Here is a 25446-nt window from a genome sequence, read left to right on the forward strand (position 1 = left end):
CCAATATATAAAAAAAAAATATTTTTATCTTAAGACTACAACTACCTATGAGACATTTGCAAGTTACGATGCACCCTCAGAAGGAATTTATCACGTGTCTGTCGTCGCTGTCAATAGAGCAAATGAGAACTCAAATGTTGTCTGTTCTGACGGTGTTCGAGTGATAACGTCTATTCCGTACGTAAAAGATTTTGTAATTGGTGGGGCCAGAACGAGACCACGACTTATAGAGAGCGATGGAAAGGTTTGGCTGTTAGATGAAAAGCTGAAAAGACATTTGATAGTAAATTCAACAGTTTCTTGTAGGTAAATATCTTTTAAGATGTTCAACAGATCTGTGTTTTATTCTTTTAATATGATTTTAAAACAAGGAATGTATGTTTTATTTAAGACAGTTTTTGATAATTATATATAAACGTAAAATTTCTAATAAGACAAACATGACATACTCAGATTTAAAATGTCATATTTTTGTTTTTTTTAGTTTGTCATCACTGAACTCAACTGGTGTTTTCCCTACAAGCTCAATTATATCATCCGTAGACAATTCCTTGTGTGACGTTCCTACTTTGAGTATTTTAGGTGTAATATCAAAATCTTCACAGGTAATATGTGCGTTAACTTAAGATGATGAAAATGGTTATTCGTGTTATTATGAAAATTTAAAATATTCATTTTTAGAAATATTCCGGAACATCCGACTTTTGTACAAACCAAAATACGTATCCTTAAATATCCAGGGAGCTCAATATTCTTGTATATAATCTAGAGATTAGGAAAACCCTGTGTCGAATACAAAAAATCGGTGAATCAGATCAAAACAAATAAGAACGACGTGCTTTTCCTGTTTTGCACGCGCATGCACATTAAACTTTTAAGTTCGTTCTAGGATCGAGTACATATATCTCTAAAAATAACATTGGTTGGATCATACAACAAATTCCGTTTCATATATAGATTTTTTGCACCTCACACAAAGATTGCTTCTAGACATTCAATTCTTACAATTGATATTGCTTAATGTGTTATAGTTGAAGTTGTCGTGGAAACCTGCATTGTCAGATGATCTTATTTATGATTACGAAGTTGGTTTGTCGTCAACAGACAGTGGTATCGCTCCAGATATTTTTCCGCTTAAATCATCGAAACACCACAATCATTTCCGAATTAACCACCCTGACATTCCTGGTGGCAAAGAATTTTACGTCATTATCAAAACTATTAGCAAGTCTGGAGTCGAAGGAATTCAGGTAAAACCTCTCTTTCAAGTAAACATAATATGTTCGCATTTGAAAATTATGACCATGACAAAAATAACAATTCTTCTAAATTCAAAGATTACTTTGTAATTCAAACAGTTACATACAGTAGTGTTTAAACATTAATGTACTGGGAAAAACAACATTTTGTTTCCTTTTTTATACTTTCTAGAGTATAGGATCATTTATAGTCGATACATCTCAACCACTTTTTACTGGCAAACAGATAGATGTCAAATTAGAAAGTCAATTCTTGATTGCCAACTGGTCTCTTGATGCGTTTGAAGATCCCGACGATCCATACCAGATGAAATTCGAGTATGCAATTGGTATGTTAAAACTTTGAAAAGATAATTGTGGAACTAGTTTGAAAACAAAACATATTTTCTTTTGCACATTTGAATTTGGTTATGGTAATACAAGCACTTTTTGTTCATGTTTTTGGTATATCTTAATGTTTGGAATTTTAATGGATATTAAACTAAATGAGTTGTACATTGCATCCTTAACTTCTGTACATGTATACCTTACCACGCTAGACCTGTATGGGGAATTTCATATTTTGATATTTCTGTGCACTTACAAAACAAAACATGTCGTTTAAATAAAGAAAATGTTTTAGGAAATTACTCAAAATCTGCTCTTTCTTTTATTAAGGTAGTCAACCATATATCTACGATATCAAAGCATTTGACGAACTACATTTTGGTAGTACCTGTAAAAGAACAGTACCAGCATCATGCACAGCTGTGTCTATTCACGATTTGAAATGGTCCCTTCATGGTCACCATAACTACTACTTTGCAATTAAAGCAACGAACCTTGCTGGATTGTCTACTCTACAGACATCGATAAAATACACCCACGATATACAGTTACCTTCTAAAGGGCTTGTTTTTGATGTTCATCAGAGCTTCAAAACTTCGGACAGAAACTCGGTAATTCATACACAATGAACAAAAGTGCTAATGGAGACTTTTCCTGAGAGACTCACACTAAAAGGAAACATATTTAGGTAGTAAATGGGCAATCAATAAACGGCATGAAATCCAAAATCCAGAACATACATTCGACTGGTCACTAAAAAGACAGATATGCTGGTAATGTGACATTTGTATCACACTTTACCCCAAAATAATAATAATAAAAAAAAAAACAGTGAATGAACGTAAGAAGAAAGACCAAAATTTGAAATCACACAAGATAACAAAAGCTATAGTTTCACTATTACTATTTCAATTATATTTTTCAGGATATTGAGGATATAGATTTTACTGATGACAGAAGATCAATGTCGTTTACGTGGTCACAGTTTGTACATCCGCATCAAAATGTCAGCTTCACAGCTTGTATCGGAACATCGCCAAAGTCATGCAATGTTGTTCCCATGGCAACACTGTACTCAAACTGTTTTCACACATTTTCCTCATTGAGTCTAGTTCCATTTAAGGTATTTTCAGAAGTGTTGTTAGATGCGTATGAAACAAACAAAACACAACATAAAAAAAATTATAACCACAAAGAAATGTTGGACTATTTGTTTACTTTAGTTCAGTTTATAGTCAAGTAGTTTCGATAGAGCATATCGAAATTTACAATATATAAAACTGGTATATTTTTATCTTTTATCTAAAGTTAAACATTTACATATGTTTATAGTTAATGGTCCTGCATAGAAAGTCATACTTTATTTAAATGTTAAATATGATTATTCATTGATAAACTTGAATGGTGCAAAAACATGTATTGAAATATTTAATAAAGATATATTTTTAGACTTACTATGCCACAGTAGAGGCAGCTACCACTGCAGGGAGTATTTTGGTATCTTCGGACGGTATAACAGTTCTTGATTTGCATAAGAATTTGACGGGCATCCACGTATTGGACGGTACAAATTGCTCAGGTATTTATCAGTTTAATGATCTTCAAAAGTCTTGTATTATTCATGTTATAATAGTAATTTAAACCAATATCTATGCCATAAAATGGTCAAATTACTATTTCTTTATACTTATACAATAAGGCCTTATGACTACACGCGCTGACATAAGTTACACGGATTCGTCTGTCTTTCAGAACCACATGTGCTGCTGTCAAGTCATCATGAACAGGTAATGAGTAAATATACCCAGTACCTATAATTTATTTTGTAATCATTAAAATAATTTGGGAGAAATCAACACTATAGTTTATAGAGCTCTTACATTGATAGCAGTATTGAAAGGATTTTCAGATAGAATTTGACATCATTTCATCGCAACTCTACTTATACATTTTTTATCTGTATGTTTCCATGTTGTTAGTATCGTGCGATTGCAATCAATATATGTACAATCGTAATTCCCGTTTTCGTTAACTAGTAATCAATTCCTTCATCCAAGTAATCAATCAAACGTGTTGCAAATACCTTGGTTATGCTTTATAAAAGGATACTCGACCAAAGTGTGATGAGGATATAGACTTTCAGTTCTCTACATCAAGTCTCAATTCGTATTGGACAATTCCAGAAAGATCAGCATCTTTTATTCGAGAAGCCTTTTACAAAATTGAGGAACAAATTGTTGGAGGTAAACTTTTTGAATCATCATTGACCGACCAAGAATTGTTTCATATTTTTGTAATATAAATGCAAAGTTACAAAATTGAATATTTTTATAAAAAAACAAAGCAATTAATTTGATTTAACTGAAAGTTTCGTTTCGTTTTATTGTTTGTTTTTATGTACGTACATTAATATATAATTGGAAGATTGAGTACTGTCGAAATATAAATTCTAAATTTGAAAGATTTACTCAGAACCCAGGATTCTGCAGACGGCCACATTTGAGTACGTAAAATGTTCGAACAATTACAGTAACAATAGTTGGTCTTTCTTCTTAGGTTCATTCACTGTTTTATACAATTCATCGTTCATTTTAAAAACAAACACAGCTTATCATTTGTAACTTTACGTAATGTGTATTTCTTATCTAAAAGAATTTATTTGAATTAGGATTTTGGCGAAAATTCTGTGACTACAACTACATTGGTAATCACCAATATACAACCATAAATAATCTGGATTTAGAACCAGGGAAAACATACCGGATGGTTTTGAAATTTTGTTCGGAAAACTTTTGTTTTCCACCAGAGTACAGTAATGGAGTAACAATTTTAGTGAACCCACCAGTTGTTGGCGCAGTAAGCGTTGGAATTGGAAACGCGACAAATCAGGTATGCTAGTAATTGCAGAGATTGATAGATGCAAATGAAGTAAGATAGGATATTTCACAATTACCTATTTCATATTGATCAGTTCAATATGCAAATATATTGCATAATTCATATAATAAGAATGTATATCTCTTTTCGAAAATAGCATATGTATTTATACTTTCTTCCCATTAAGATGATATACAAAGCATATGTAATACTACACTGGACTGGTTCGAAGACATCGTAAAGTATAGAAAACATGCACTTACCGCAATGTACGCCGAAGAAAATAAAAGAAAATTATGCAAATGGAATAAAAGGCAAATTATTCTATAAATCAAATAGGTGTAATTGAATAATTACTAACGACATAAACTGATATTGCAAATGGAATATAATTTACGATAAAAAAAAATATATGTGACAACTACAATGGTCAACAATGTTGGTGAAGAATATTTTAATTATGTAATATTTCAGCTTTTTGTAACATTTGACAAAATGCATGACCCAGATATGTCAGACGCTGTCCGTGCCATGGATGTTGTGAACTTGTATGAGTGGGCAATAGGAGATGATATAGGATTACACACTCAGTGGAATGTGGTTTCAAATTACACCGAAATCACCAACAAACAGGTCTGACAATGTTTTGATAAATAGGATAAATGGCAAAGTAAGAACAGAACAAATTTGATCATAAAGATTTCTATTTGAATCATTCTTGTGGAAGTATACATAAATATTTGCTTATATCCTGCCGTCAGTACTTCCCGTCGTTACTAAAGGTACCATTATTGTATCCGTCACTTCTCCTACACCACTGAATGGAATTGAATGAAACCTACACAGAATTTGTATTACATGTTACTTTTGTGCACCTCTAACTTTAGATTTAATCCAAATCTATATAAAGGATGAACAGTACATTATATCAAATGGATATTGGGTCTATCAAATGACTCAACATTGCTAAATATTTTTTGCAGTTTACTTGTTAAGAGCTAAACTGTAATATTACTACGTTTTTTCCCGTATTTTGTTATGATAGCACTATATATAATCCATTGTGATTATAGTATCACTGTAATGCATCATATGCTCTTTTGTCTTCATTTAATGGGTTGCATGTTTCAGATTCAGTTCTTTGTACCTTTGAATGGAACAATAAACTTTTCAAAATGTCGAAAGTTATATATCAGAGGATATAATCAAGCTGGTATTTGGGCAACTACGTCGACAGAATTAAAGCAGTGTACAGCTAAAGAGGGGCTTTCCCTGATATCCCCTAACATCGTTTTAGATGCAGTTGGAGAACAAGAATACAGTCTGGGTAAAGCTCTACTGAAGGAATAATAGGATAATTTATTGGAAAGGATATATAACCAGCATATGATCACGAGAGCCAAAGAATGCCTAGACATAACGGGATATTGGCACGAGTGATCATATTTCGGTTATTCATTATAAACAACTATTTATTTTTGTATCTTATTAAATATAGATGTCCTCCATTATTTGTTGCTATTTTCAACATAAATTTATCAGTTTTGGGTACAGCGGATTGATATCCGCTTTGGCGGGAGAAAGTGAATGAATTTCACAGTGTGAGTTATTGACATTTATTACGCTGGGAACATTCGAAACTATCTATAAAATAATGCTGATTCATACTCATAAGAACATCAGAATTAAATAGATATTATATTTATCATCAGAAATGGTGTCGCACTCCGATTTGTGGATCAGAAAAATATTTTTATTTTTGCTAAACAAGTTACAAAAAGATATCCACTTTGATGTACACGATAGTAGATAGAAGATCCCTGCATTTTTTTCTTTTTGGTTCTTTGTTTTTCTTTATTTTTTGTTTGTTTGTTTGTTTGTTTTGGGTGTGTGTTCAAATAACAAGGAAGACAGTCAGGAAGGACCTATATTAATAAGCATTCAGGAAAGAAATCACTGATGTCGCTTTATCTGCAGATCCACACATATTTTAATTTATTTTAGATGGAACAATACGAGATGGAATAGGAAAAGATATCTTTCTCGAGGAAAATGAAAACTGGAAGAAAACTGACGTTGATTACACGCCATATAAAAACGTTCTGTCAGCAACGTGGCCTACACTTCGTCACAAAAATTTCACGTGGTCGGTAATTGATGCTGAGAACCTTGATGTGACTACTTATTATAATGATGATGATAAATTAGAGTTGACAGATCCATGTTCGCATCCCGACGCCATAAAATGTGGACACACAAGTATGTTTATATTTCTAAATAAAGAGGTTTTTGGGTAAGGTGTTTTTGTTTTTGTTTTGTTTTGTTTTGTTTTTTCTTGGTTTGCTTTGTTTGGAAGGCATTGCTTCTCTGCCATGAAAACTATGTTTAAAGGGAGTGACAAACGGTTGGCATGCCCACTTGCAGTGTGTTGTTTCTGGGAGAGATCCGGATCAGCGAGACGGATTTGCACACATCAGGGTCTATTAGATTGGTCAAACGTTCTGGTTCTAACGTGAATGAACTTTCCGCCACTGAACGTGAATCAATAGCCAATCAATCCATCTTTTTTTCAAATGATTGCTTTATTTTGAGATGTTATTAAGAAATTTTGAATTCTAAACATTCTTGGTTATTCAGACCAATGAACGGTACAAGTATATAAATATAGAAACTACAACGATAACGAGTTGATTATAGAAATTCTCACATCGAATGAAATTTGCCGCGCTATTCAAACTATCAAATTAATTTCACAAGATGTGAGAAATTCATAATCAACAAGCTTTGAAAGTAGATTCTGTTTCTCTAATGCTCTAAAAACGTCCAAAATACCCACAAATGAAAAGCGCGCGAAACGTTATTATTCCGATTCGTAGGAAACAAGTTGACGTCATGCAAACACTAACATTGCAAACAAAAAAAAAAAAACCTGACGAATTCAAAGTTTTTTTTTATTTCAAATCTTCCCGAGTCCCTTCATAATTCTTTTCTAAGGTAAGAAAACATCACCATTATCTCATTGAATTGAAATATAACTACAATGGCAATGGAGACGATTCAAGATGGAGTCCAAGACTTCAAAGGCAATGGAACTCTGAGAACAAAAAAGTCAGTAGTGATGAGAACATTTTTTTCCACACCTGTCAAGCGGTATGAAATTGAAACAAAATATCATTTTGTTTTGAAAAAATAACTTATGTTGTTCCGTTTATGTTTTAGTGATATTTTTTCAATATTTTGTTTGTTCTTCCAGCTAGAGCTCATATGAATGCGTTTTTCGATTCTAAGAATGAACTTGTTCATGGAAAACGATATTTGATATGCTTAAATGCTCCACGGAAGGAAATTGAATACGAGAAATGGACAGAAGTTTTACCAGAAGTTAAATCTTGTAGTGATGGGGTTACTGTTGACTTAACACCTCCAAAACCAGGACGTGTATGGATTGGAATTGACCCTAACAAGCAATTTCAGGTAGACATCATTTCCGTGTTAAGATAATACAAACGTAGTATCGTAACCAACTACCAATATACAGCAGAACATTTTTGTAAGCAGGCAATTTTAGTTGCAATCTGATAAACTTGTACATCCTTCAGACAATTCATTGTTAATGTAAATGTTGTTAAAAAGAAATACAAACTATTTAATGGTATAATTATAAGTTTACGTTTTTAATTATGACACAAGAGTAGTTGCCTACTGTAACACGTTGACGTCTGGTATAAATCTAAATAAAATTACAATACTTTCAAAAATTATTTGAAAGAAAATGAAATCAGTCCAAATTACTTTAATGCTTGCATGAAAATGATGTAAAAAGCTGAATACAAAGGTTCAAGTTATTTGTAAGAATTGTTTCCCTTAACCTAAGTTACCTCCTTAAGATGTGGCTTATTAAAAATAGACTTATGTGTGAACAGTGACCGTAATTTGTAAACAAACGGCATTATACTCGTAATCACTTTAATTGTCATTGACTCTATTAAAAACTTAGGAAGGAATACCTGTATAAACAGTTTGCACGTGTCAATCGCATACAGAACTTGTAATCATTTTAAGTCAGCTAGTTGAACACAGCAATGTTAGCATTGAATATAAAATAAAATATAAAAAATCGATAAATGTATGTATCTGGTATTCTTTTGAGAAGAAGATTTGTAAATAACTTCATTTATAAGATTTGTAAAACGCTTTGTTGATTTTAAGAACGAAAGTAAAAGCATGCCTTTTGATATGCAAACAACTATTTCAGTGAAGTCATACTCATACTGAATTATTTAGATTAGCGCTAAGTAATAATTATAATAATGCCGATTTTACACTTTATCTTGCAAGTCTTCAATATCGGATATATTCATAAGCTGGGACTCATTTACTGATGTGGAGGAGTTTGGTTTCACCGTACACAACTCAGGAATTAGAGAGTATATGATAGGAATAGGTAAGTCAACTATACCAACCAGTACTTTATTTTACTGCTTACATATTTAGTCGTTATTCAAACAAAATTATACGGTGTTTTTTTTTTGTTTATGAAACTTAGCTTGAAAATGTGATGATTATAATCATTTCAGATGTGGCAAATAAGACTTAAATTTAAATTGCATTCAAATAATTTGATATGCTTATATAAAATTTAAATTATTATCAATAACTAGGTTCTACAAAAGGAGGAACAGATATAGCCCCATTTACATCAGTGGGTCAGGTCAATCATTACACAGTTCATGGACTTCGACTTCAGGATGGTCATGAATATTATGCTACTGTCAAAGGTAAACGGGACTTTATTTGTAAGACGTTTTGGTCTTTAAGGGAGTACACTGAATAGAAATTCTAGCGACACTATGATTACTTCAACATACAGTATTTCATGTCTAGTGATGAGATATTCTTCAAAATTTATCCTTTAATCTTGTCAAAAGGACTATGGGTATTTTCTTTGTTAATACATAAAAAAACCAAAAAAGACAAAATATTAGCTTAACCAATAACATGTTTTTTGCATAAATCTCCAAATCCAAAACAATAAATACTATTCATAGACTTATTTGAATGTTTTGCAACTTACTAGGAAATTCCAGCAGAATCATAAGGAATATAGTGCATAATTTTTATTAAAGGTGCGCATGCACTAAAACACAGGAGATCCAAGGCGAAATAGTTAGGCTGCTTGGATTATCATGCTGTATATAAATACCACGTAAAATTTGTTTTGTGTTACACGTCATAGGAATTGATTTTGCTGGAAGAAGTTCTACGGCCGATTCCCTTCCTATGAAAATTGATAGCACTCCTCCAGAAATATCAACAAAACCTATTACGATTGAAGGGAGGCATTTGTCCAACATGAATGAAATTGATGCCTGGTAAGTAAAAACGAACAGTATATTCGACATCATGTTTCAAGTTTTAAGTTGAAATCATTAATTTGGAATTACTTTATTTGGTTTTCCCTTTGGATTAGTAGTATAAGGTTAGCTTGAATCATTTTCCTGCGAACGTGTATTGTAATATTTTGTTTTCTAAATGAATTTGTCAAAATGCACATTGGAAGCTGAATGTATATACATGTCACTAATATGTTGATTATAAATACATAATGATATAAGGATTTGCTCGTGGAAAAACTTTTAAAACTGAACAGGTGATTTTCTTGCTTATTTTCAGCTGGCGAGATGTATTTCTTGACACAGAGAGTGGTATAGATCACTATCTGTGGGCTGTTGGGGCACAACCAGGACATGATAATATAATTCCATTTACTGAGACAACACTTGACTGTGGTATATCGGCAGAAGATAAAGTAGTTCATATACAGGAAGGTCATGCTTACTATATAACTGTCAAGGTACACAAAAAGATGTTGATAGTTTTAAAACTTACACTCGAATTTCATAAATAGAATTAATTTTTTACGTACGATAAAGACAACAAATTTCCAATTCATGAAGTTCCCAAAATGTATACGGTTCTGATAGAAGTCCTTAATTTTAATGATATACACAATGGTTTGCTGTGTGATTGTGTATGATTTTTTTAAAAATTTGGTTGGCGACGTTTGAATGTTCATAACGTGTTCTTCCGACAATATTGATGCAGTCTAATATGCACGATTGCCAGAATTTCAGATTTATGCTGAATATCAAGAGACTAAAATATTCTTCAGGAATTATAAAGGAAAAGGTTTTGTAACACGTGAAAATTTAACATAGCAGGATATCAACTTGTGTTTTTATAAACATGAATATGTTTCCAAACAGGCAGTTAATAAAGCGAATTTAATCAGCACTGCTTCTTCCTGGGCCTATATCTATGATATGTCCCCACCAGTTCCTGGCCATGTGTATGATGGAAGCCCAGAAAAGGTCCCCAGTTACACCAAAGATATTGATTATCAAACAGATACTAAGACATTGTTAAGCTACTGGGAAGGATTCCACGATCCTCACTCTACAATCAAGGCTTTTTATGTCAGTATCGGCACATGCCCGAATTGCGAAGATTTTTTGAAAAACCAGGCCATTGGTATTTCAAAGAGTAAGCATGATTTAATTAGATGATTTTTTTTTAATGTTGTTAAAGATACGAACTAACAAATCCTTGCATTACGTTATCTTGGCATTACAAGTTAACTTCCTGTCAGACCGAATTCTGGCTCTCAGAGCATCTATGGTCAAAAGATAAATTCTAATTGATTACCATTTGGACGTATTTGTCGTCTGTTATTGTTACGACGAATATGTTTTTACCTCAAGTTTTCAATATATCTCAGCAGTCATAATTATATTTTTATAGTAAAGAATGGATATTTATTTCCAATGCAAATATAAACACATATTCATAGCGATAACGACTTTTGAAAGAAGTTTCATAAAAACACATACTAAAAATATGATATATTTGAAAAATATGATTATAATCCAATATATCTTTGTTTAGATTTCACTCTGTGTCATGTACACCTCGCTCCAGGGGTCCGTTACTACACCACGATAACAGCTTGCAACACAGCTGATCTGTGTACGTCTGTGACGTCAGACGGTGTTGTTATTGACAACAGCCCACCCACACAAGGGATTATATTAGATGGGGTTGATATTTTTGACGATGAATACCAGTCTTTAAGGTATTTTTTTTTTTTCGTTTGTGTTTTTGTTTTTGTTTTCTATAAACAAATTATTTATATACACGAAATTCAGCGTCCGTTCAAATATAATATCTCAGTTTGCACAGCGAGTTTGTTAAGTCATATTTATCATTGTAGAAATTACATATCGGCTCGTTGGTATGGGTTTACAGATCCACACTCAGGGTTGGACCATTTTACCTGGAGAGCTGGGACAAGACCCGGGATGGATGATATCATAAAATCAACACACCTCCCTATGACTGACATAATGGTGGAACCAGACCTGAAACAGAACTTACCAACAGGAAAGAGAATCTACGTTACCATTAAAGCATACAATAAAGCAGGTAATAATATGCGGTCGTTACATTCTTTCCAAATTGTTAAATGAATTGAAATCTATTTGTATAGTTTCATGCCTTTTAGTTATTCACCAATAAAGATCAAAATGATAACATCAGTTAGTACCAAAAATATTTAAAGACATATAGTAGATAATTTATGAATCAATACCTACTGTAGAATAAGTTAATTTACGGTGAATCGATTCGTTGTTTCAGGGCTTAGCACAGAGGCTACGTCTAACGGATTTTTTGTGGATACCACACCACCAAAAATAAATGTAAAGCCACATTTATCAACGGACCTTGGATCGATTAAAGACAATTCACTAGTCTTCAGAAACACGATTAGAGTAAAATGGGAAGTTGAAGACCCTGAATCGTACATACAACGTCAGTTTTTGTCAATATCGTCACATAAAGGAGGTCATTTTAATTCATCATCAACGGAGGTAATTGATTGTGCCACAGAATCAATTCTTGCAACTCTGAAATAAAATTAAGTATACGGAAGATTTTGAAAGCAATATCTTATGTAGACCTAGAGTAAGGCACATAACTCTTTTCAAATCACTGAAACGCTCGATTCATCATACTTTGATACCGTATGATCATTTTTTGTCGACTCTTATTTCTACATTTTTTTTGTAATAATAAGCATAGGAAAACATATTTTCGTTATGTATTAAGATTTGATATGTTTCATATAGACATTTAAGGTGGAAGACCTTACATCAAATAAGTGATACAACCCACAAAATTAGTGATATGTTTGTATCATATTCAACTTCACCAAACCACATCACGTTTTCATTTGAAACTGAATCAATCCATGTGACTGATGCTTACATTACATTGATATAAAATGCTGAATACAAGCATTTCAATGAGTATATCAAGAGTTATGTTTGTTGCTGTAGGTCCACAGTCTTACACAAGACAAAATCTGTACATCATTTTGACAAGTTTTCTGAGATATTTTATGTAGAAATATTGTATTACCAATGGTGAGGTTTTTTTTTGTTTGCTAATACAACTCAGGAATGTCTTCAAATAATATACTCATTAACTTATTTTTCCTAAACTTTCAAGATAAACGGGATAGTAAGAGAATATACCTTTTCTCGCTTTGATCTACACGATGGTGGACATTACACGATAAAACTGATTGTTTGTAATGGAGCAAAAATTTGTGTTGAAGGAGATACTAAAAAGATCATAGTCGACAGTTCTGCCCCTACTCCAGGTATACATTGTTACTAAATCCTTGCTCAAACGTTTTTAAATACTAAAACTAAAACCTTAAGCTGCATTTGTTCCACACAAACACTACTATATTTTCAAATAATAATTGTAAATGCAAGTTTTTACGGTATTTATTCAAAGTGTATGTATATGTTACATGAGGTATAAATAGTCATTTATGTTTAGTTTAAAAAAATATATATATTCAAATGTGGATGAAGTGATTGGATTCTGTCCATGTTACATAAATATTAGTTAACTTCGATAAATAAAAACTGTATATTCGTTCTATACACAGGTATGTTTGCAATCAAGACAGACCATGCAGCTAATTTACACAGACATGTTGAGGGATGGATGACATGGTCCCGTTATAAATTGTGGTTGTCCTGGCTCGGGTTTACAGATCTCCATACTGAAATAGACAAATATTATGTATCTGTTGGTAGTTGGTATATGACGGATGATTTGAATAAGGTAAAATATAAATCCTCTGAATGTGTTTATATTGATATAACACCAACCTTCGAAATTTCAAAATAATTGTTTTAAATCTTGTATCCTTAAACAGAAGATGCATGTATAAAACATACAATTTTTGAAGACGGTTGGGGTTAAATTCAGTGAGGAAGAATAGTTAAAGGAACGTCACGGTGTCTATAGTAACATTAATCTCAAGTTCTTTTGGGTAGATGCGATGTGTCAAATTCCCGACCATATGATTGTTTGGCGATAATATACCATCTGTATAGCGGAGACTCAGTGTAAATGATCTCGCTAAACGATGTTCTTTCTTTTTAGATCAGATAAGCTATTCTAGGAATCTGTACCAAGAACTACATATGTGTAACTAAGCTACGACGGTCTCCGAATAAGATTAAACATGAAAACAATACAATGTATATTCCTGTTCATTTGCAACGATTGATCATTCTACAGGTGGCTGGTTCTCCACAAGAGTTCTTACATAATCAATCAGGTATCGATAAACAAGACGAAGGATTTGTACAAACCTTTGAAGTCGACGTAAAGAATCTTGTCAAGTTTGAGCACGTGTTTGTCAGTGTTTGGGCTGTTAACAAGGTATGCATTAAACAAACAATTATTCTTTAATGTACACTATCCTAATTGAACTGTTGTGCTTTCATATTTGAAATTCTGTTTTTGTTTATGGTTCTGATGAAATCGGCCTCTTTATCTAGATAGTACTATTTTACAAATATTTCAGAAGTAATACCTGTCACTAAGAGTAATCACTGATACCTTTATCAGCGGAGAACTTTACAACGTGATTTAAAGCGACGGCATAAACAAACAAAAACAGAAAATATTATATACGGGACATGTACATCGATCGAACGAAGATCGTCATGAATATAGAATTGAGACCCTACAACTCAAATATTGCACACAAGAAGCAGTAACAAATTCTTTCAATTCAAACACAACCTTTCATTGGCCAAGTGTATTTATATTACAGATGATAAAATATATTTTAATTATTTCAAATATAGCAAAAATATTTTGATTTGAACCCATGTATTGATAATGAAATATTTTTACTGCATTAATAGGTTGGTTTATCTAGTAGAATGATACATTCTCAATTTAAACTGGTTCCCGGAGGATCACTTGAGCTGATACGACGTTGTTCAGCATTTACATGTAAAGGTCATTGCGTTTGTGCCGCTCAAGGTCAAAGATGTCCCATCAATGGAAATAAATGTCATGATGTCTCAAAAGGTGAAACTCGTGATTTATTGGTTAGAATCCGTTAATATAGTGTTAAATTTACAGTTTCCGACTTTATCAAATGATCCATGAATCGTTGAGTATGATACCTTTATAACCCAATGTTCAATGTGGGGGTATAAAGTGATATGCTGGTCCTGCCTTCCTTCCGTTTGGCAGAAGCGGGCATCACCTATCCGTAATTCCTCCTATACCATTGTATGCAATTTGACAAATTTTCTAAGAATCTTTTTTTACATATTCTAATTGTGCATTTCCTATTCCGAATCAATTTGGGGTTCCACATATAGCAAAACACTTTCTAAATCGTTTCTGCATATGGTAGAAAATGGGCGTACTCATCTCTCGATCATTAATCCTCCCACACACTTTAATGACTTTAAATGAAATTATTTCTGAATCTGTTTTACATGCTTTTATTCCCATTGTTCACCTTTTATTTAAGATTTTCATTTAAGTATTTTTTTTTTTATTTCACACAGGAAAATATGAAGTTTTAATTTTTTTTATTAAAGAAATAGGGCACCCATTCCTTATCCGTTACTTCTGCCATACTTTTACATGGAGTTAAGTTTATTTTTCACAGAATTTCTATTTGTATTGAATAATTGCAACATTTTGTGGCGATTTAATCTGATGACCTTTGAAATCTTACGTCATCAAAATGAACTGTATAAGTCCCTTAACGTGGGGTACTCGTGTCTTATTGGTAACTAATTCTTTTTTTTTCTAGTTAAAAAACAGGTCATGCATTGCATAAGGAAACTACTAAAACAAAATTATATTGGTTTGCTAATTATTAGAATGTCCATCATTTTTTTTTTCAGCTAACCCAAACAATTTAGTTGGTGCGTATGACATTACTGACGTTCACGGTACTTCACCATTCACTGATGTAAAATACACACCCTCAAACGTGGCCCTGGCAGCAAAATGGCACATTGTACAAGCACAGGGATTAAAACCTTTATGGTAATCCTTGGGTCGAAGGTGGTATATATAAACACAATAGTGTTAGGATTTTTTCGAATCAAATCGTTATTTCTGCTTTTAGAGGGTCAACAATTTAAATTTCGAAGAGCATTACCCAGTTGCAATATCACAACCGATATGGTTGATGTTCAAACATCCTTAGTTATAAACCTAATTACTAAGTTTTGTATTACATAAAAACGTCAATGGCAAATTACCGAAGTAATAGGCAAAAACTGAAGGTAATTGTCAACAGAAGGGTATAGATATTTCTTTAAGACCATTTTCTGACATTTGAAGGTATGAATGGAGTGCTGGATTAACCAAATCAACAACGATTGAGGGAATATTCGCAGACGCTGATGACGTTTGGCATCACGCGGGACAAACAAATCAGGCAATTCTCCATTTAAAACGAGGTAACACCTTTATTCATCTCTAATATACGTCGTCATTTTACTTCATGATTTAATATCTTGCTGCATGCTACATTAAACATTTGGATCTTTTTTAGTTTTGTCATTACTACATGCAATAAATTGAATAACCCAAATTAAAAATCAGCATATTGTTGACTTTATATTCATAATATTTAAGGACGAGTTCTCAAGGAACCAGATGTATCATATTCAATGATCGTCCGTGCGTGGTACAACGAAGATACATATGCAGACTTCAAGACAGATGGAGTATATGCTTTATCAACCCCACTGTCAAGACGGAAAATTAAAGGATCAGCAGTAAGTACTCGTTTTCTGGACTTACAATTTATTTATTTTTGGGGGCCACATTATTGAAATTTACTTCAAAATTAGTTTACAGCAAATCACATATTTAACCTCAGGAAACCGAGTTCTTCAAATCTTAATTGAATGTTAATTATCTGATTAATTGTTTTAGGTAGTAGACTGGATAAATTACAAAGAGATTTAAACTTGCTGTCAATGCATGAGATATTCTTATTGATGTGTGGGAGAAAATATATCTTTTAGTCAGTTGTCCAGTTATAACTACCTTAGGATGTTTCTCCAGTGATTTTCATTTAATATCGGGAGACCAAATATATTTCCTGAAGTTAACAAATCTACTCACCGTAATGGTTTGATGATGACTATTTTTATGAAACGGTATAAACAATACCATCATGTGCCTTTCGTCGTCGTTGTAAACCGTTGTCGTCCATTGACATTTTTTTTTAATAAAAAATTTTCTCTGAGTTTCTCTGAGTATACTGAGCGGAATAAATGAATCTTTGCACTGATGTTTCCAATGCTATCTTGCAACAAAGCTATGTTTAGATTTTATCCGTCGATAAACATGGCCGCCGTATATTTAAATTAGAAAAAAGGGGTCTGACCATAAGTTTTGACATATATCTTTAAAACTGCAACAAAAATAATTTTCCTTGGCTCGATAATCTATTATCGTTAAAAAAATTATGAATAACCGATTTAGGAGTTATTGCCCTTTTAATGCAAATTATCTTACATTTCCTGCAGTTTTTGGTTATTATTTCTTTAAGTGAAGTAGCTACATGTAGCTTCACAATTCAAACTGTATTGACAATATAAAGACAAGATCCATCATTAGTGCAAATTTCGGAAAAAAACGGTCGACTTTACTTGGAGTTATGGCCCTTTGAAAGGTCACTTGTGACAATGTCACTCACTTTTACAAAACAATATCACATTAGTGATTATTATATTGAAAAATAGAAAACTACTATAAGATCTAACTTTGGTGCAAATATTTTAGTAAAATATGTTGATTACTATTGGAGTTATGGCCCCGTTAAAGCCTATTTCTTTTTAGTTTCCTGGATTATCTAGATGAGAATAGCAGATTGAAATCAATTAAATTTGGACAAATATTAAGCATAATGTTCTTAGTGCGTATATTGGAAAAAAAACTGGTTGACCCTTGTTGGAATGTCATTTCGACTATTTTTTTCAGTTTTTTACCTGTTATTTCCCAAAAAAATTGTCTTCTCTGACACTACTTCACATATTTCTTGAAACATTTCAGGAATGTCAATAGCATGTTAGATACAAATGAGTCTCACTTCAGAGTGATCCAATAAAAAATATGGCCACGGTTACATGTATTAAAAAGATACTTTTTTTTTGCCTAGTTTTTGCACCAACAATTATACAATCATGAATGTTAAAGCTTCTTTAACTTTAATTTGATATCTACAATTGATTTTAATCAAATTTTTTTTCAGCGGCCAATTTCCTGTCATTTTTTTTTTACTTTCGGAGATTTCAATGAATTTTGGTTTAATTAGGAAACCTGGTGTCCTGAGCTTAAAATTGATGACAAAAGATTGTTTCCGGTGGCAATTTTCAGCGCCAATTATTTACTTGCTTATATTTCAATGATGCTTGGTTTCAATAGGAAATATGATATTTTGAGTTGAAGGGCGATGTCGAAATTTTGTTCTAGATCGCCATTTTCAAAATGGCTGGCATTTTCTTACAAACGTTTTACTTGCTTGGGGTTCAACAATTTATAAATGTTATTCTGAGTTACATAATAATTGTGGAAATGGTATCATTACCTACTGACTAGGATCTTTCGGGCCTTTAGTTCAATGTAATAGTTTATCGTCACACTCATTTTCATTTAACGAAAACCATAAAAAAACATCCAGAAGTTACCGAATCAAAATAATATTTCTCTCATGTTTCTATAGTATTAAAAAATCAACAAAATGCAACAACTCATTTCTTATGAAGGTTGTTGAGCAAATTCCTGGGCACTGGAAAAAAGATGTTGATTTTATCAAACCTGGTGCTCCTTTCACAATCAGGTGGACGAATGTTTTCTTAGATAGCACTAACATCATTGACCGATTTAAAGTGTACCTCAGCACATATCCTGGCGGTAAGCGTCTACATTGTATAACTAACATAAAGTATTAAGACACTTTAATTCAAATGGAATATTAATTTGTCGTATCAAGTCTTCAAATAATTCTTGCAGGCTTATGTTTGTTGTTTCTTTACCTTGTACTTCTCGCAAGATCTTACATAGTACATTAGGGACGTATATAAATATAGTACTATCACACCTGGTAAACCCATGCCAAAAGATATTAAAAATTCCTGCATTTTTTAATAATGCGAAAATACGATAATGTGCTACCTTTAAATGTGCATATATTATTTATTCTATAGAGGCACAATGGTCTTGGGGTTTGAATTTGTTTAAGATATTTTAGAATGTGCATCTGAAAACAAGTGTACATGTTATTCACAGAATTCACGTGGCATCATTTAAAACAAAACAAGTAAGAAAAAGAATACATCGAAAGATAAATCACATATACTAGAATCCTAAAACGTGTTCGATAAGTACATGTATATATCTAAAAATCAATCTAAAACTAAACAAAGCCATGAAACATAATAACAAAATTTCCGAAATCTAGGCAATAGTCACAAACAAAAAAAATGGTCCGTATAACACATTATAATATTAAAGCAAATCCAGAAAGTTTGAGACCACCAAGATGGTCCTTACATGGTACAGACATTTCCGTTGGAAAAGATTGGTACACTAGATGATATCCCTCCTCCATATCGGTATTTACTGTAAACTAAGCAATGTTTAATTTCAGGACATGATATTCATTCAGTAGAACTAGATTTACCGGGCACTATAACATCACACAATATCAGTAGAATTCCTCTGACACCAGGAATAGTATTTTATAGTAATGTTGTCGGCTACAGTCGGTCTGGTATACATGCAACGGAATCATCTGATGGTATCATGGTGGAATCTTTACCTCCCGTCGCTGGAATTGTCCATGATGGAATCGGTGGGAAACTTTTTTGTTATGAATTATAATTTGAAAAAAAAAAAAAAATTGTGAACATATCTTTCCATAAACACCACCTGCGTTGTAATTCATATTATTTATTAAAAAAAACACATTTAGACATTACACTTTTAGTGATTAAAAAAATTATTCCTGCAGATTTTTAAGAAGTAAAATTTACTGCAATTAGCAGTCAAAGTCGATATGCGGTTTGTCAAGCATTCACCGTTCTGCAAACATGTACATATAATTATAAAATACTTCTGTTCAGTTTGTAACTTATTTTGTGATAGAGTTTAATGAGGAATGGAAATTCAAGTGGTGGATATGACATTACATCTTTTTAAGGTATTCATGACAAAGATTACCAGAACTCATCTGATGTTGTGAGTGCTTCATGGAACGGCTTTTCAGACCGCGACTCTGGTATATCGCACTATATGTGGTGTGTACAGACCAAATCGGCAGAAGACACGAAATGTGATGTTAGAGACTGGGAAAATGTTGGCATTCATAGGGCAGTATCTCGAATTCTCAATGGTTCAAGTCTCATAATAGGTATACATGTAACATATGTTAAATGTATCTATTGTCGGCATAATCAATTTGAAACGTATAAGTTTTAATTCAATTCAATTATTCATCATTAAGTGCTCAAAAAGTTTATGGTTCGTTTTGTTTTACATGGGCTAGCTGCTAATGTGATATAAGTATTTATTAAATAATACGAGTACTTATTTTGTTTTAAATACCTTTTATAGGAATAGAAGGGTCCCTTGTCTCGTTTTACAACAAATAACGTATAGGCTATGTATAAAGGATTTGAAATGTTTTGAGCTTAACACAAAGGTTTTGTTTTCTTTACAGGAAATGAATACGAAAGTCTGGTCTATGCGGTTGACGTCATAGGACATACATCAAAGACAGTGAAATCTAACGGCGTCCTTATTGATACGACAGACCCTGAACCAACATTTATGGAGCATTTAGACAATAATATTGCCTCTAATCCTTCTTTTGAAATCTATGATAGTGTACCGACTGACTGGGAAAATATAAAAAACGTTAGTCTTTGTAATGAAGCACATTCTGAAAGCTGGAATGTTTCAACAGGAAGTTGTGTTAGTGTAATGAAATCCGGTAAAAATATTGCTATGGATGGTCGTGCATTTATATTTGTAAAGGGGAGCATTTCACAGTCTTTGTTAAATCTCAAATTAAACCAACTTTACAAAGTTTCTTTCGTAACTGCACATCCCGCACAACTTGGTGCAGTACTTGCCAATAAGGAAGGGTATGTGGAGATTGGCGAACAACGTCATGTATTCTTGGTGTATTCAAAACAAGATAAGCATTCTACGTCATCAAATGATGTTGACTGGCATCAACATACATTTTACTTCCGTTCGTATAGACCGGAAGTTATAATTTCTCTCGGAAGTATGACAGGTAATACTGGTATTCTGTTTGATGATTTAAAAGTTCAGGAAACAGTAATGCATGACTATGATGAAGACAATAGTAAAAGTAAAAATGTCCATACACATGTTGTTTCCCTTCACCAATGGTCGTCAATACACGCATCTTGGAGCTTCATGGATCCTGAGAGTCCCATTGTGGATTATATGTGGGCAATCGGTAAGTCAATCATTGATACTTCTAAAACTCTCAGCAAAAGATGCATATCAAGAAATCTTTTTTGAAAGACTAGTTTTGTAATATGCTACCAACGATGTTGAATTTTATTATCTCTTTCAGCAATTTTCAATTTTCTTTCTGCATCTCAGTTAATGTAATCGGTAGTAGTAAAAGGTTTAATACTTCTGTAGCTGTGACAAACAAGTAATTGATTTGTGTATATAATGGTTTGCTTGGGATCCATTTTTCTTTGTTTTAAGCATGAACATACATAAAAGATCATATAAATAAATTTGTAGGTTACACTGAAGGAAGTACAGAGGTCCAGGGATTTAAGAGCGTTGGTCTTAGTAATTTTGCTTACAACTACAATGTTACTCTTGCTCATACCTCCATCATTCATATCACAGTTGTAGCGACAAATGCAGCCGGTTTACGACGGGAGGTGCATGCTGAGGATCTTCTGGTTGATCTTACTCCTCCAGAAATTGCATTTATCAACGATGGAATAGGTATTGTTATGTATTTACATGTAAACAACAATTGAAAACATTATATCTGCAACAGGTAAATCAGATTGAAATTAATGTTAGAGAAAAAAATTTGATAGTATATATTTGAATCAACTAATCGATATATTACATATAAATAATAACACTATTGGCACTGTGATATTGGACAAGGTAAAACCTCTAAGAATATCTTTTTTTTTCGAATAGTAAATCTAAAACTGTTTGATTACACTTCATTGTAATCAAACAATCATTATTTGTTCTTTAAAACAAATTATTAAATAGGTTCTGATATAGCTGCTCAGACATCTGAAGAAATTTTCGCTAACTGGGACGTCAAAGATGTTGAGTCCGGTCTGGAACACTGTGAATGGGCTGTCGGTAAGTTACAGGTTATGTTTTTGATTGGTGAAATGTATCCCATTTGTTATATTATTCTTTGTTTAAATGCATAATAACCTAATGATGTGAAAAGTTTGAAGACCTTTAGCACGTGGTGACCTGTAAATTTGCACGTTCTCTGCGTGGCATTTGTACTAAAACCACATCTATTTTCTAAGTATAACTTTGCAAGTTGGCACAGCAAAAAATGACCCTGATTACACCCGTATTACTATTGCTATTAAGAAAACAGCAAGTAGTAACAAACGTAGCTAAGTAATTTCTCTATGCCATAATCGAACAAAATGTCAAGCTGTCGGTTTCAACTGTATCTTTTCTTTTCAAACAGAACTCGCTTATTATCGCATACGTATCAGAAATGCAGGGTCACATGTTTTACAAATATATATCCGAAAATAAACATGATATATATTATCTTGATGAATAATGGCGGAATATTTTCTCTGCTTAGAAATGTAAAAAAAAAAAAAAAACTTTTACTGGTGAGTTCAGTTTTTGTCAATTTATTGGCACAGTATTAAAATAATTGAAATGATTTTTCTTAACAGGTTACCAACCGTATGGAAATGAGATTCAAACTTTCCAGAAATTACCTAAAAATATAAATACAATATCAAAGGTATTCCCAAGAAACAAATTATCTATGCAAATGATCCACGTGACCATTAGATGTAGAAACAATGCCGGTTTGCAATCCTCTTTGTCAACTAATGGTGTGAAGATATCCAATCTTCCTCCGAATACAACATACGCTGAGGTTGAATTTTTTCCACGATCTTTGACGGAGTACAATGCCAGAGAACATTACCAAGGTGAAACATCATCAGTCAGGCTAAAATGGACAGGATTTTATGATGTGACAGGGATGGATTCATATATGGTCTGTTTGTAAATTACATCCTGCTTTTTCCCATGTGTAGCATTCTGCTTTTGCATTGATGAAGTGTTGACTGTATATGTACAAGAATATTTTTTAAAATATTTTCTTGTAGTATTTCACATTTTTCGCACATAAACTGAGACATACATGTAACACCTGTTTATCTGTTAACAAATAAAAGCTTCCTCGAAATCGCTCCTGTAAAAACGTAATTAGACAGCATTATTTAAAAGCTAAATTGTCATATATGAAAAAAATATATATATACAATGTTTGACATTTTAAGGAAAGGATAAAATATCACATTCTAAGAGTTTAAATAGTAATAAAGCACAATTTTCATAAATAATTTGATGAAAGATTTTGAAAGTTTGAAATTTGGTAACACTGATGGATATGACCAAATATAATGTTACTATTATCAAATGCGTGCGAAACGGGGATATCTATTAAATACAATGCACTGTGCGAATTATAATTCAGAGCTTAAATTTTTAAATGTAATTATTTTGTATATTTTAATCCATAGGGATAAAAATGTGATTAAAGTACATGGACTTTGCAAGGAGATGATAGACTCTTTGTTGTTTCCTATTAAGTCTATAATAACCAATGTATCATTCTTGTGATCTTATTTCAGTTAACGTTTGAAGATCAAGATCAATCAACTCTACTTACAAAATCCTTGACAGCTGAGGAGCAGGATACATCCTTCTGTATTATCCGTGGACTTGATTTGACAAGAGGAATCTATACTAGTAGTGTAAAAGCTGTCAATAAAATGTACCTTAGAAGTCTTCCTGTAAAAGATGATTTGGTTGTCTCCCCTTTACAATCACAACTTACAGGTAGATTGTAATTTTACGATCAATACCAATTTTATTCGAGCATTAAATGCTTGCCGGAAAACTTTGTCACGTTTTAATCTTCCTATTCTTACACATTTAGCAAATGCAGATCTTTAATTAAAGTTGTATTAATTTTTATCACTAACAGTTAAGAGGTTGTCCGTGTAAAAATCAGGCAGATCTTATCATATTATTGGCACATGTTTAATTTCTTCCAACTGAATTAGTTGTTTCGCTATAATGTACATATCATGTTAATGTAAAACAATGATAAGATTTTTAAAAGCGACTATGGATGACTCGGAAAACAGTTTATCAGTTCCCGAACAGGGGAACCAACTTTTACACAAAAATAACGAGTTACATGTGTATTTTTTTCTCACTTTCACCTTTGCAGTTAACATAAAACCGGAATCTTACTTTGAGAAAGGATGCATTAATGATATGAAATATGTGAAATTGTTTTGAAAACAAAATTTGTCACGTGCCACCCACTGCCTGCTTTTTGCATGTACGCCCAATAAAGTTCTTAATATCAGAAGAATAAAACATTGTTCACGTCGTTATTAACTATCCTACGGCTCATCTTTAAACTGAATGTGTTTACGTTCTTAGTTAACAAAAAGGATCGGATGACAATAATGAGGATAAAGTATAAAGTGCGCAAGTTTTTTCGTTGCTTTCTTCGGAACTAAAGCATATGTTTTGTTGAATGTACAAATTATTAATTATAAATTAAGACAATTTACCTCTTTGTATTTCAGATAGTCCAAATTTGAAACTTACCGCTGATAACCGTACACTTACAGCATCGTGGAAGGATCATTTTAATACAGCAGATCCAATATATTACGAAGTATCTGCTGGAACAATATCAGGAAGCGCTGATATTATCCAGTGGCAAGAAACAAAGCACACCTTTTTGGAATTTACCCTTCCGCCAAAGATAAAATCCGTTCAACACATTACAGCATATGTTGTTGTCCGTGGGGTAACTGCTAATGGGATGACAACTATTTTAAGTGCAGCTATCAAACTGTCGTAATTAACAACAGTGTCATGATGAGTCCTTACCGATACCATAAATTTTTAATCCGTCCACGAGCGACATGTTACTGTGATAGTTTTTTTAATACTATGAAACTGACGAATTAATGTTAAGTAATATTTTATTTGATTGTTAATATATTATTTCTTTAAAATCAATTTTGTTCATAATAAAGGAAAATGCACGATATCAAAGGTGTCTTTTTGCATGCATACTGCAATCAACTGTAACTGTCCAATCTGCGATATATAAATACATTTTATTTATCCCCCACCCCCTTAAAAAAACAATAGAAAATACGGAGAGGGCTAACGCTACTGGTGCATATTTGCACTGTGTCAATACAGCCTTTTACATGGAGTCCGAATTATATTTAGTCTTCAT

At 32.5% G+C, this 25446-nt stretch overlaps 1 protein-coding gene across 1 annotated transcript; it reads left to right on the forward strand.

Annotated features, from left to right (window-relative positions):
* Positions 1-21: 21 nt before the first annotated feature.
* LOC148610237 (uncharacterized) lies at positions 22-25256 on the forward strand. Its single transcript, XM_088542512.1, has 38 exons — positions 22-306; positions 485-605; positions 1032-1250; positions 1432-1588; positions 1917-2197; positions 2512-2709; positions 3036-3165; positions 3339-3373; positions 3691-3829; positions 4255-4475; positions 4938-5096; positions 5595-5790; positions 6468-6722; positions 7717-7937; positions 8802-8907; positions 9125-9241; positions 9700-9835; positions 10137-10317; positions 10730-11006; positions 11409-11595; positions 11734-11945; positions 12159-12391; positions 13032-13185; positions 13483-13661; positions 14124-14267; positions 14759-14927; positions 15764-15908; positions 16209-16327; positions 16506-16648; positions 18647-18794; positions 19531-19734; positions 20083-20292; positions 20602-21372; positions 21672-21884; positions 22170-22265; positions 22835-23166; positions 23807-24014; positions 24779-25256. The coding sequence occupies exons 4-38, from the start codon at positions 1567-1569 to the stop codon at positions 25057-25059; spliced, it is 6822 nt and encodes a 2273-aa protein (XP_088398638.1). The 5' UTR covers positions 22-306; positions 485-605; positions 1032-1250; positions 1432-1566; the 3' UTR covers positions 25060-25256.
* The last annotated feature ends 190 nt before the right edge of the window (positions 25257-25446 follow it).

This window comes from Perna viridis, chromosome 8 (assembly GCF_037379345.1).
Source record: "Perna viridis isolate PV_CMFRI_1.1 ecotype Kerala chromosome 8, ASM3737934v1, whole genome shotgun sequence".
NCBI classification, from domain to species: Eukaryota; Metazoa; Mollusca; class Bivalvia; order Mytilida; family Mytilidae; genus Perna; species Perna viridis.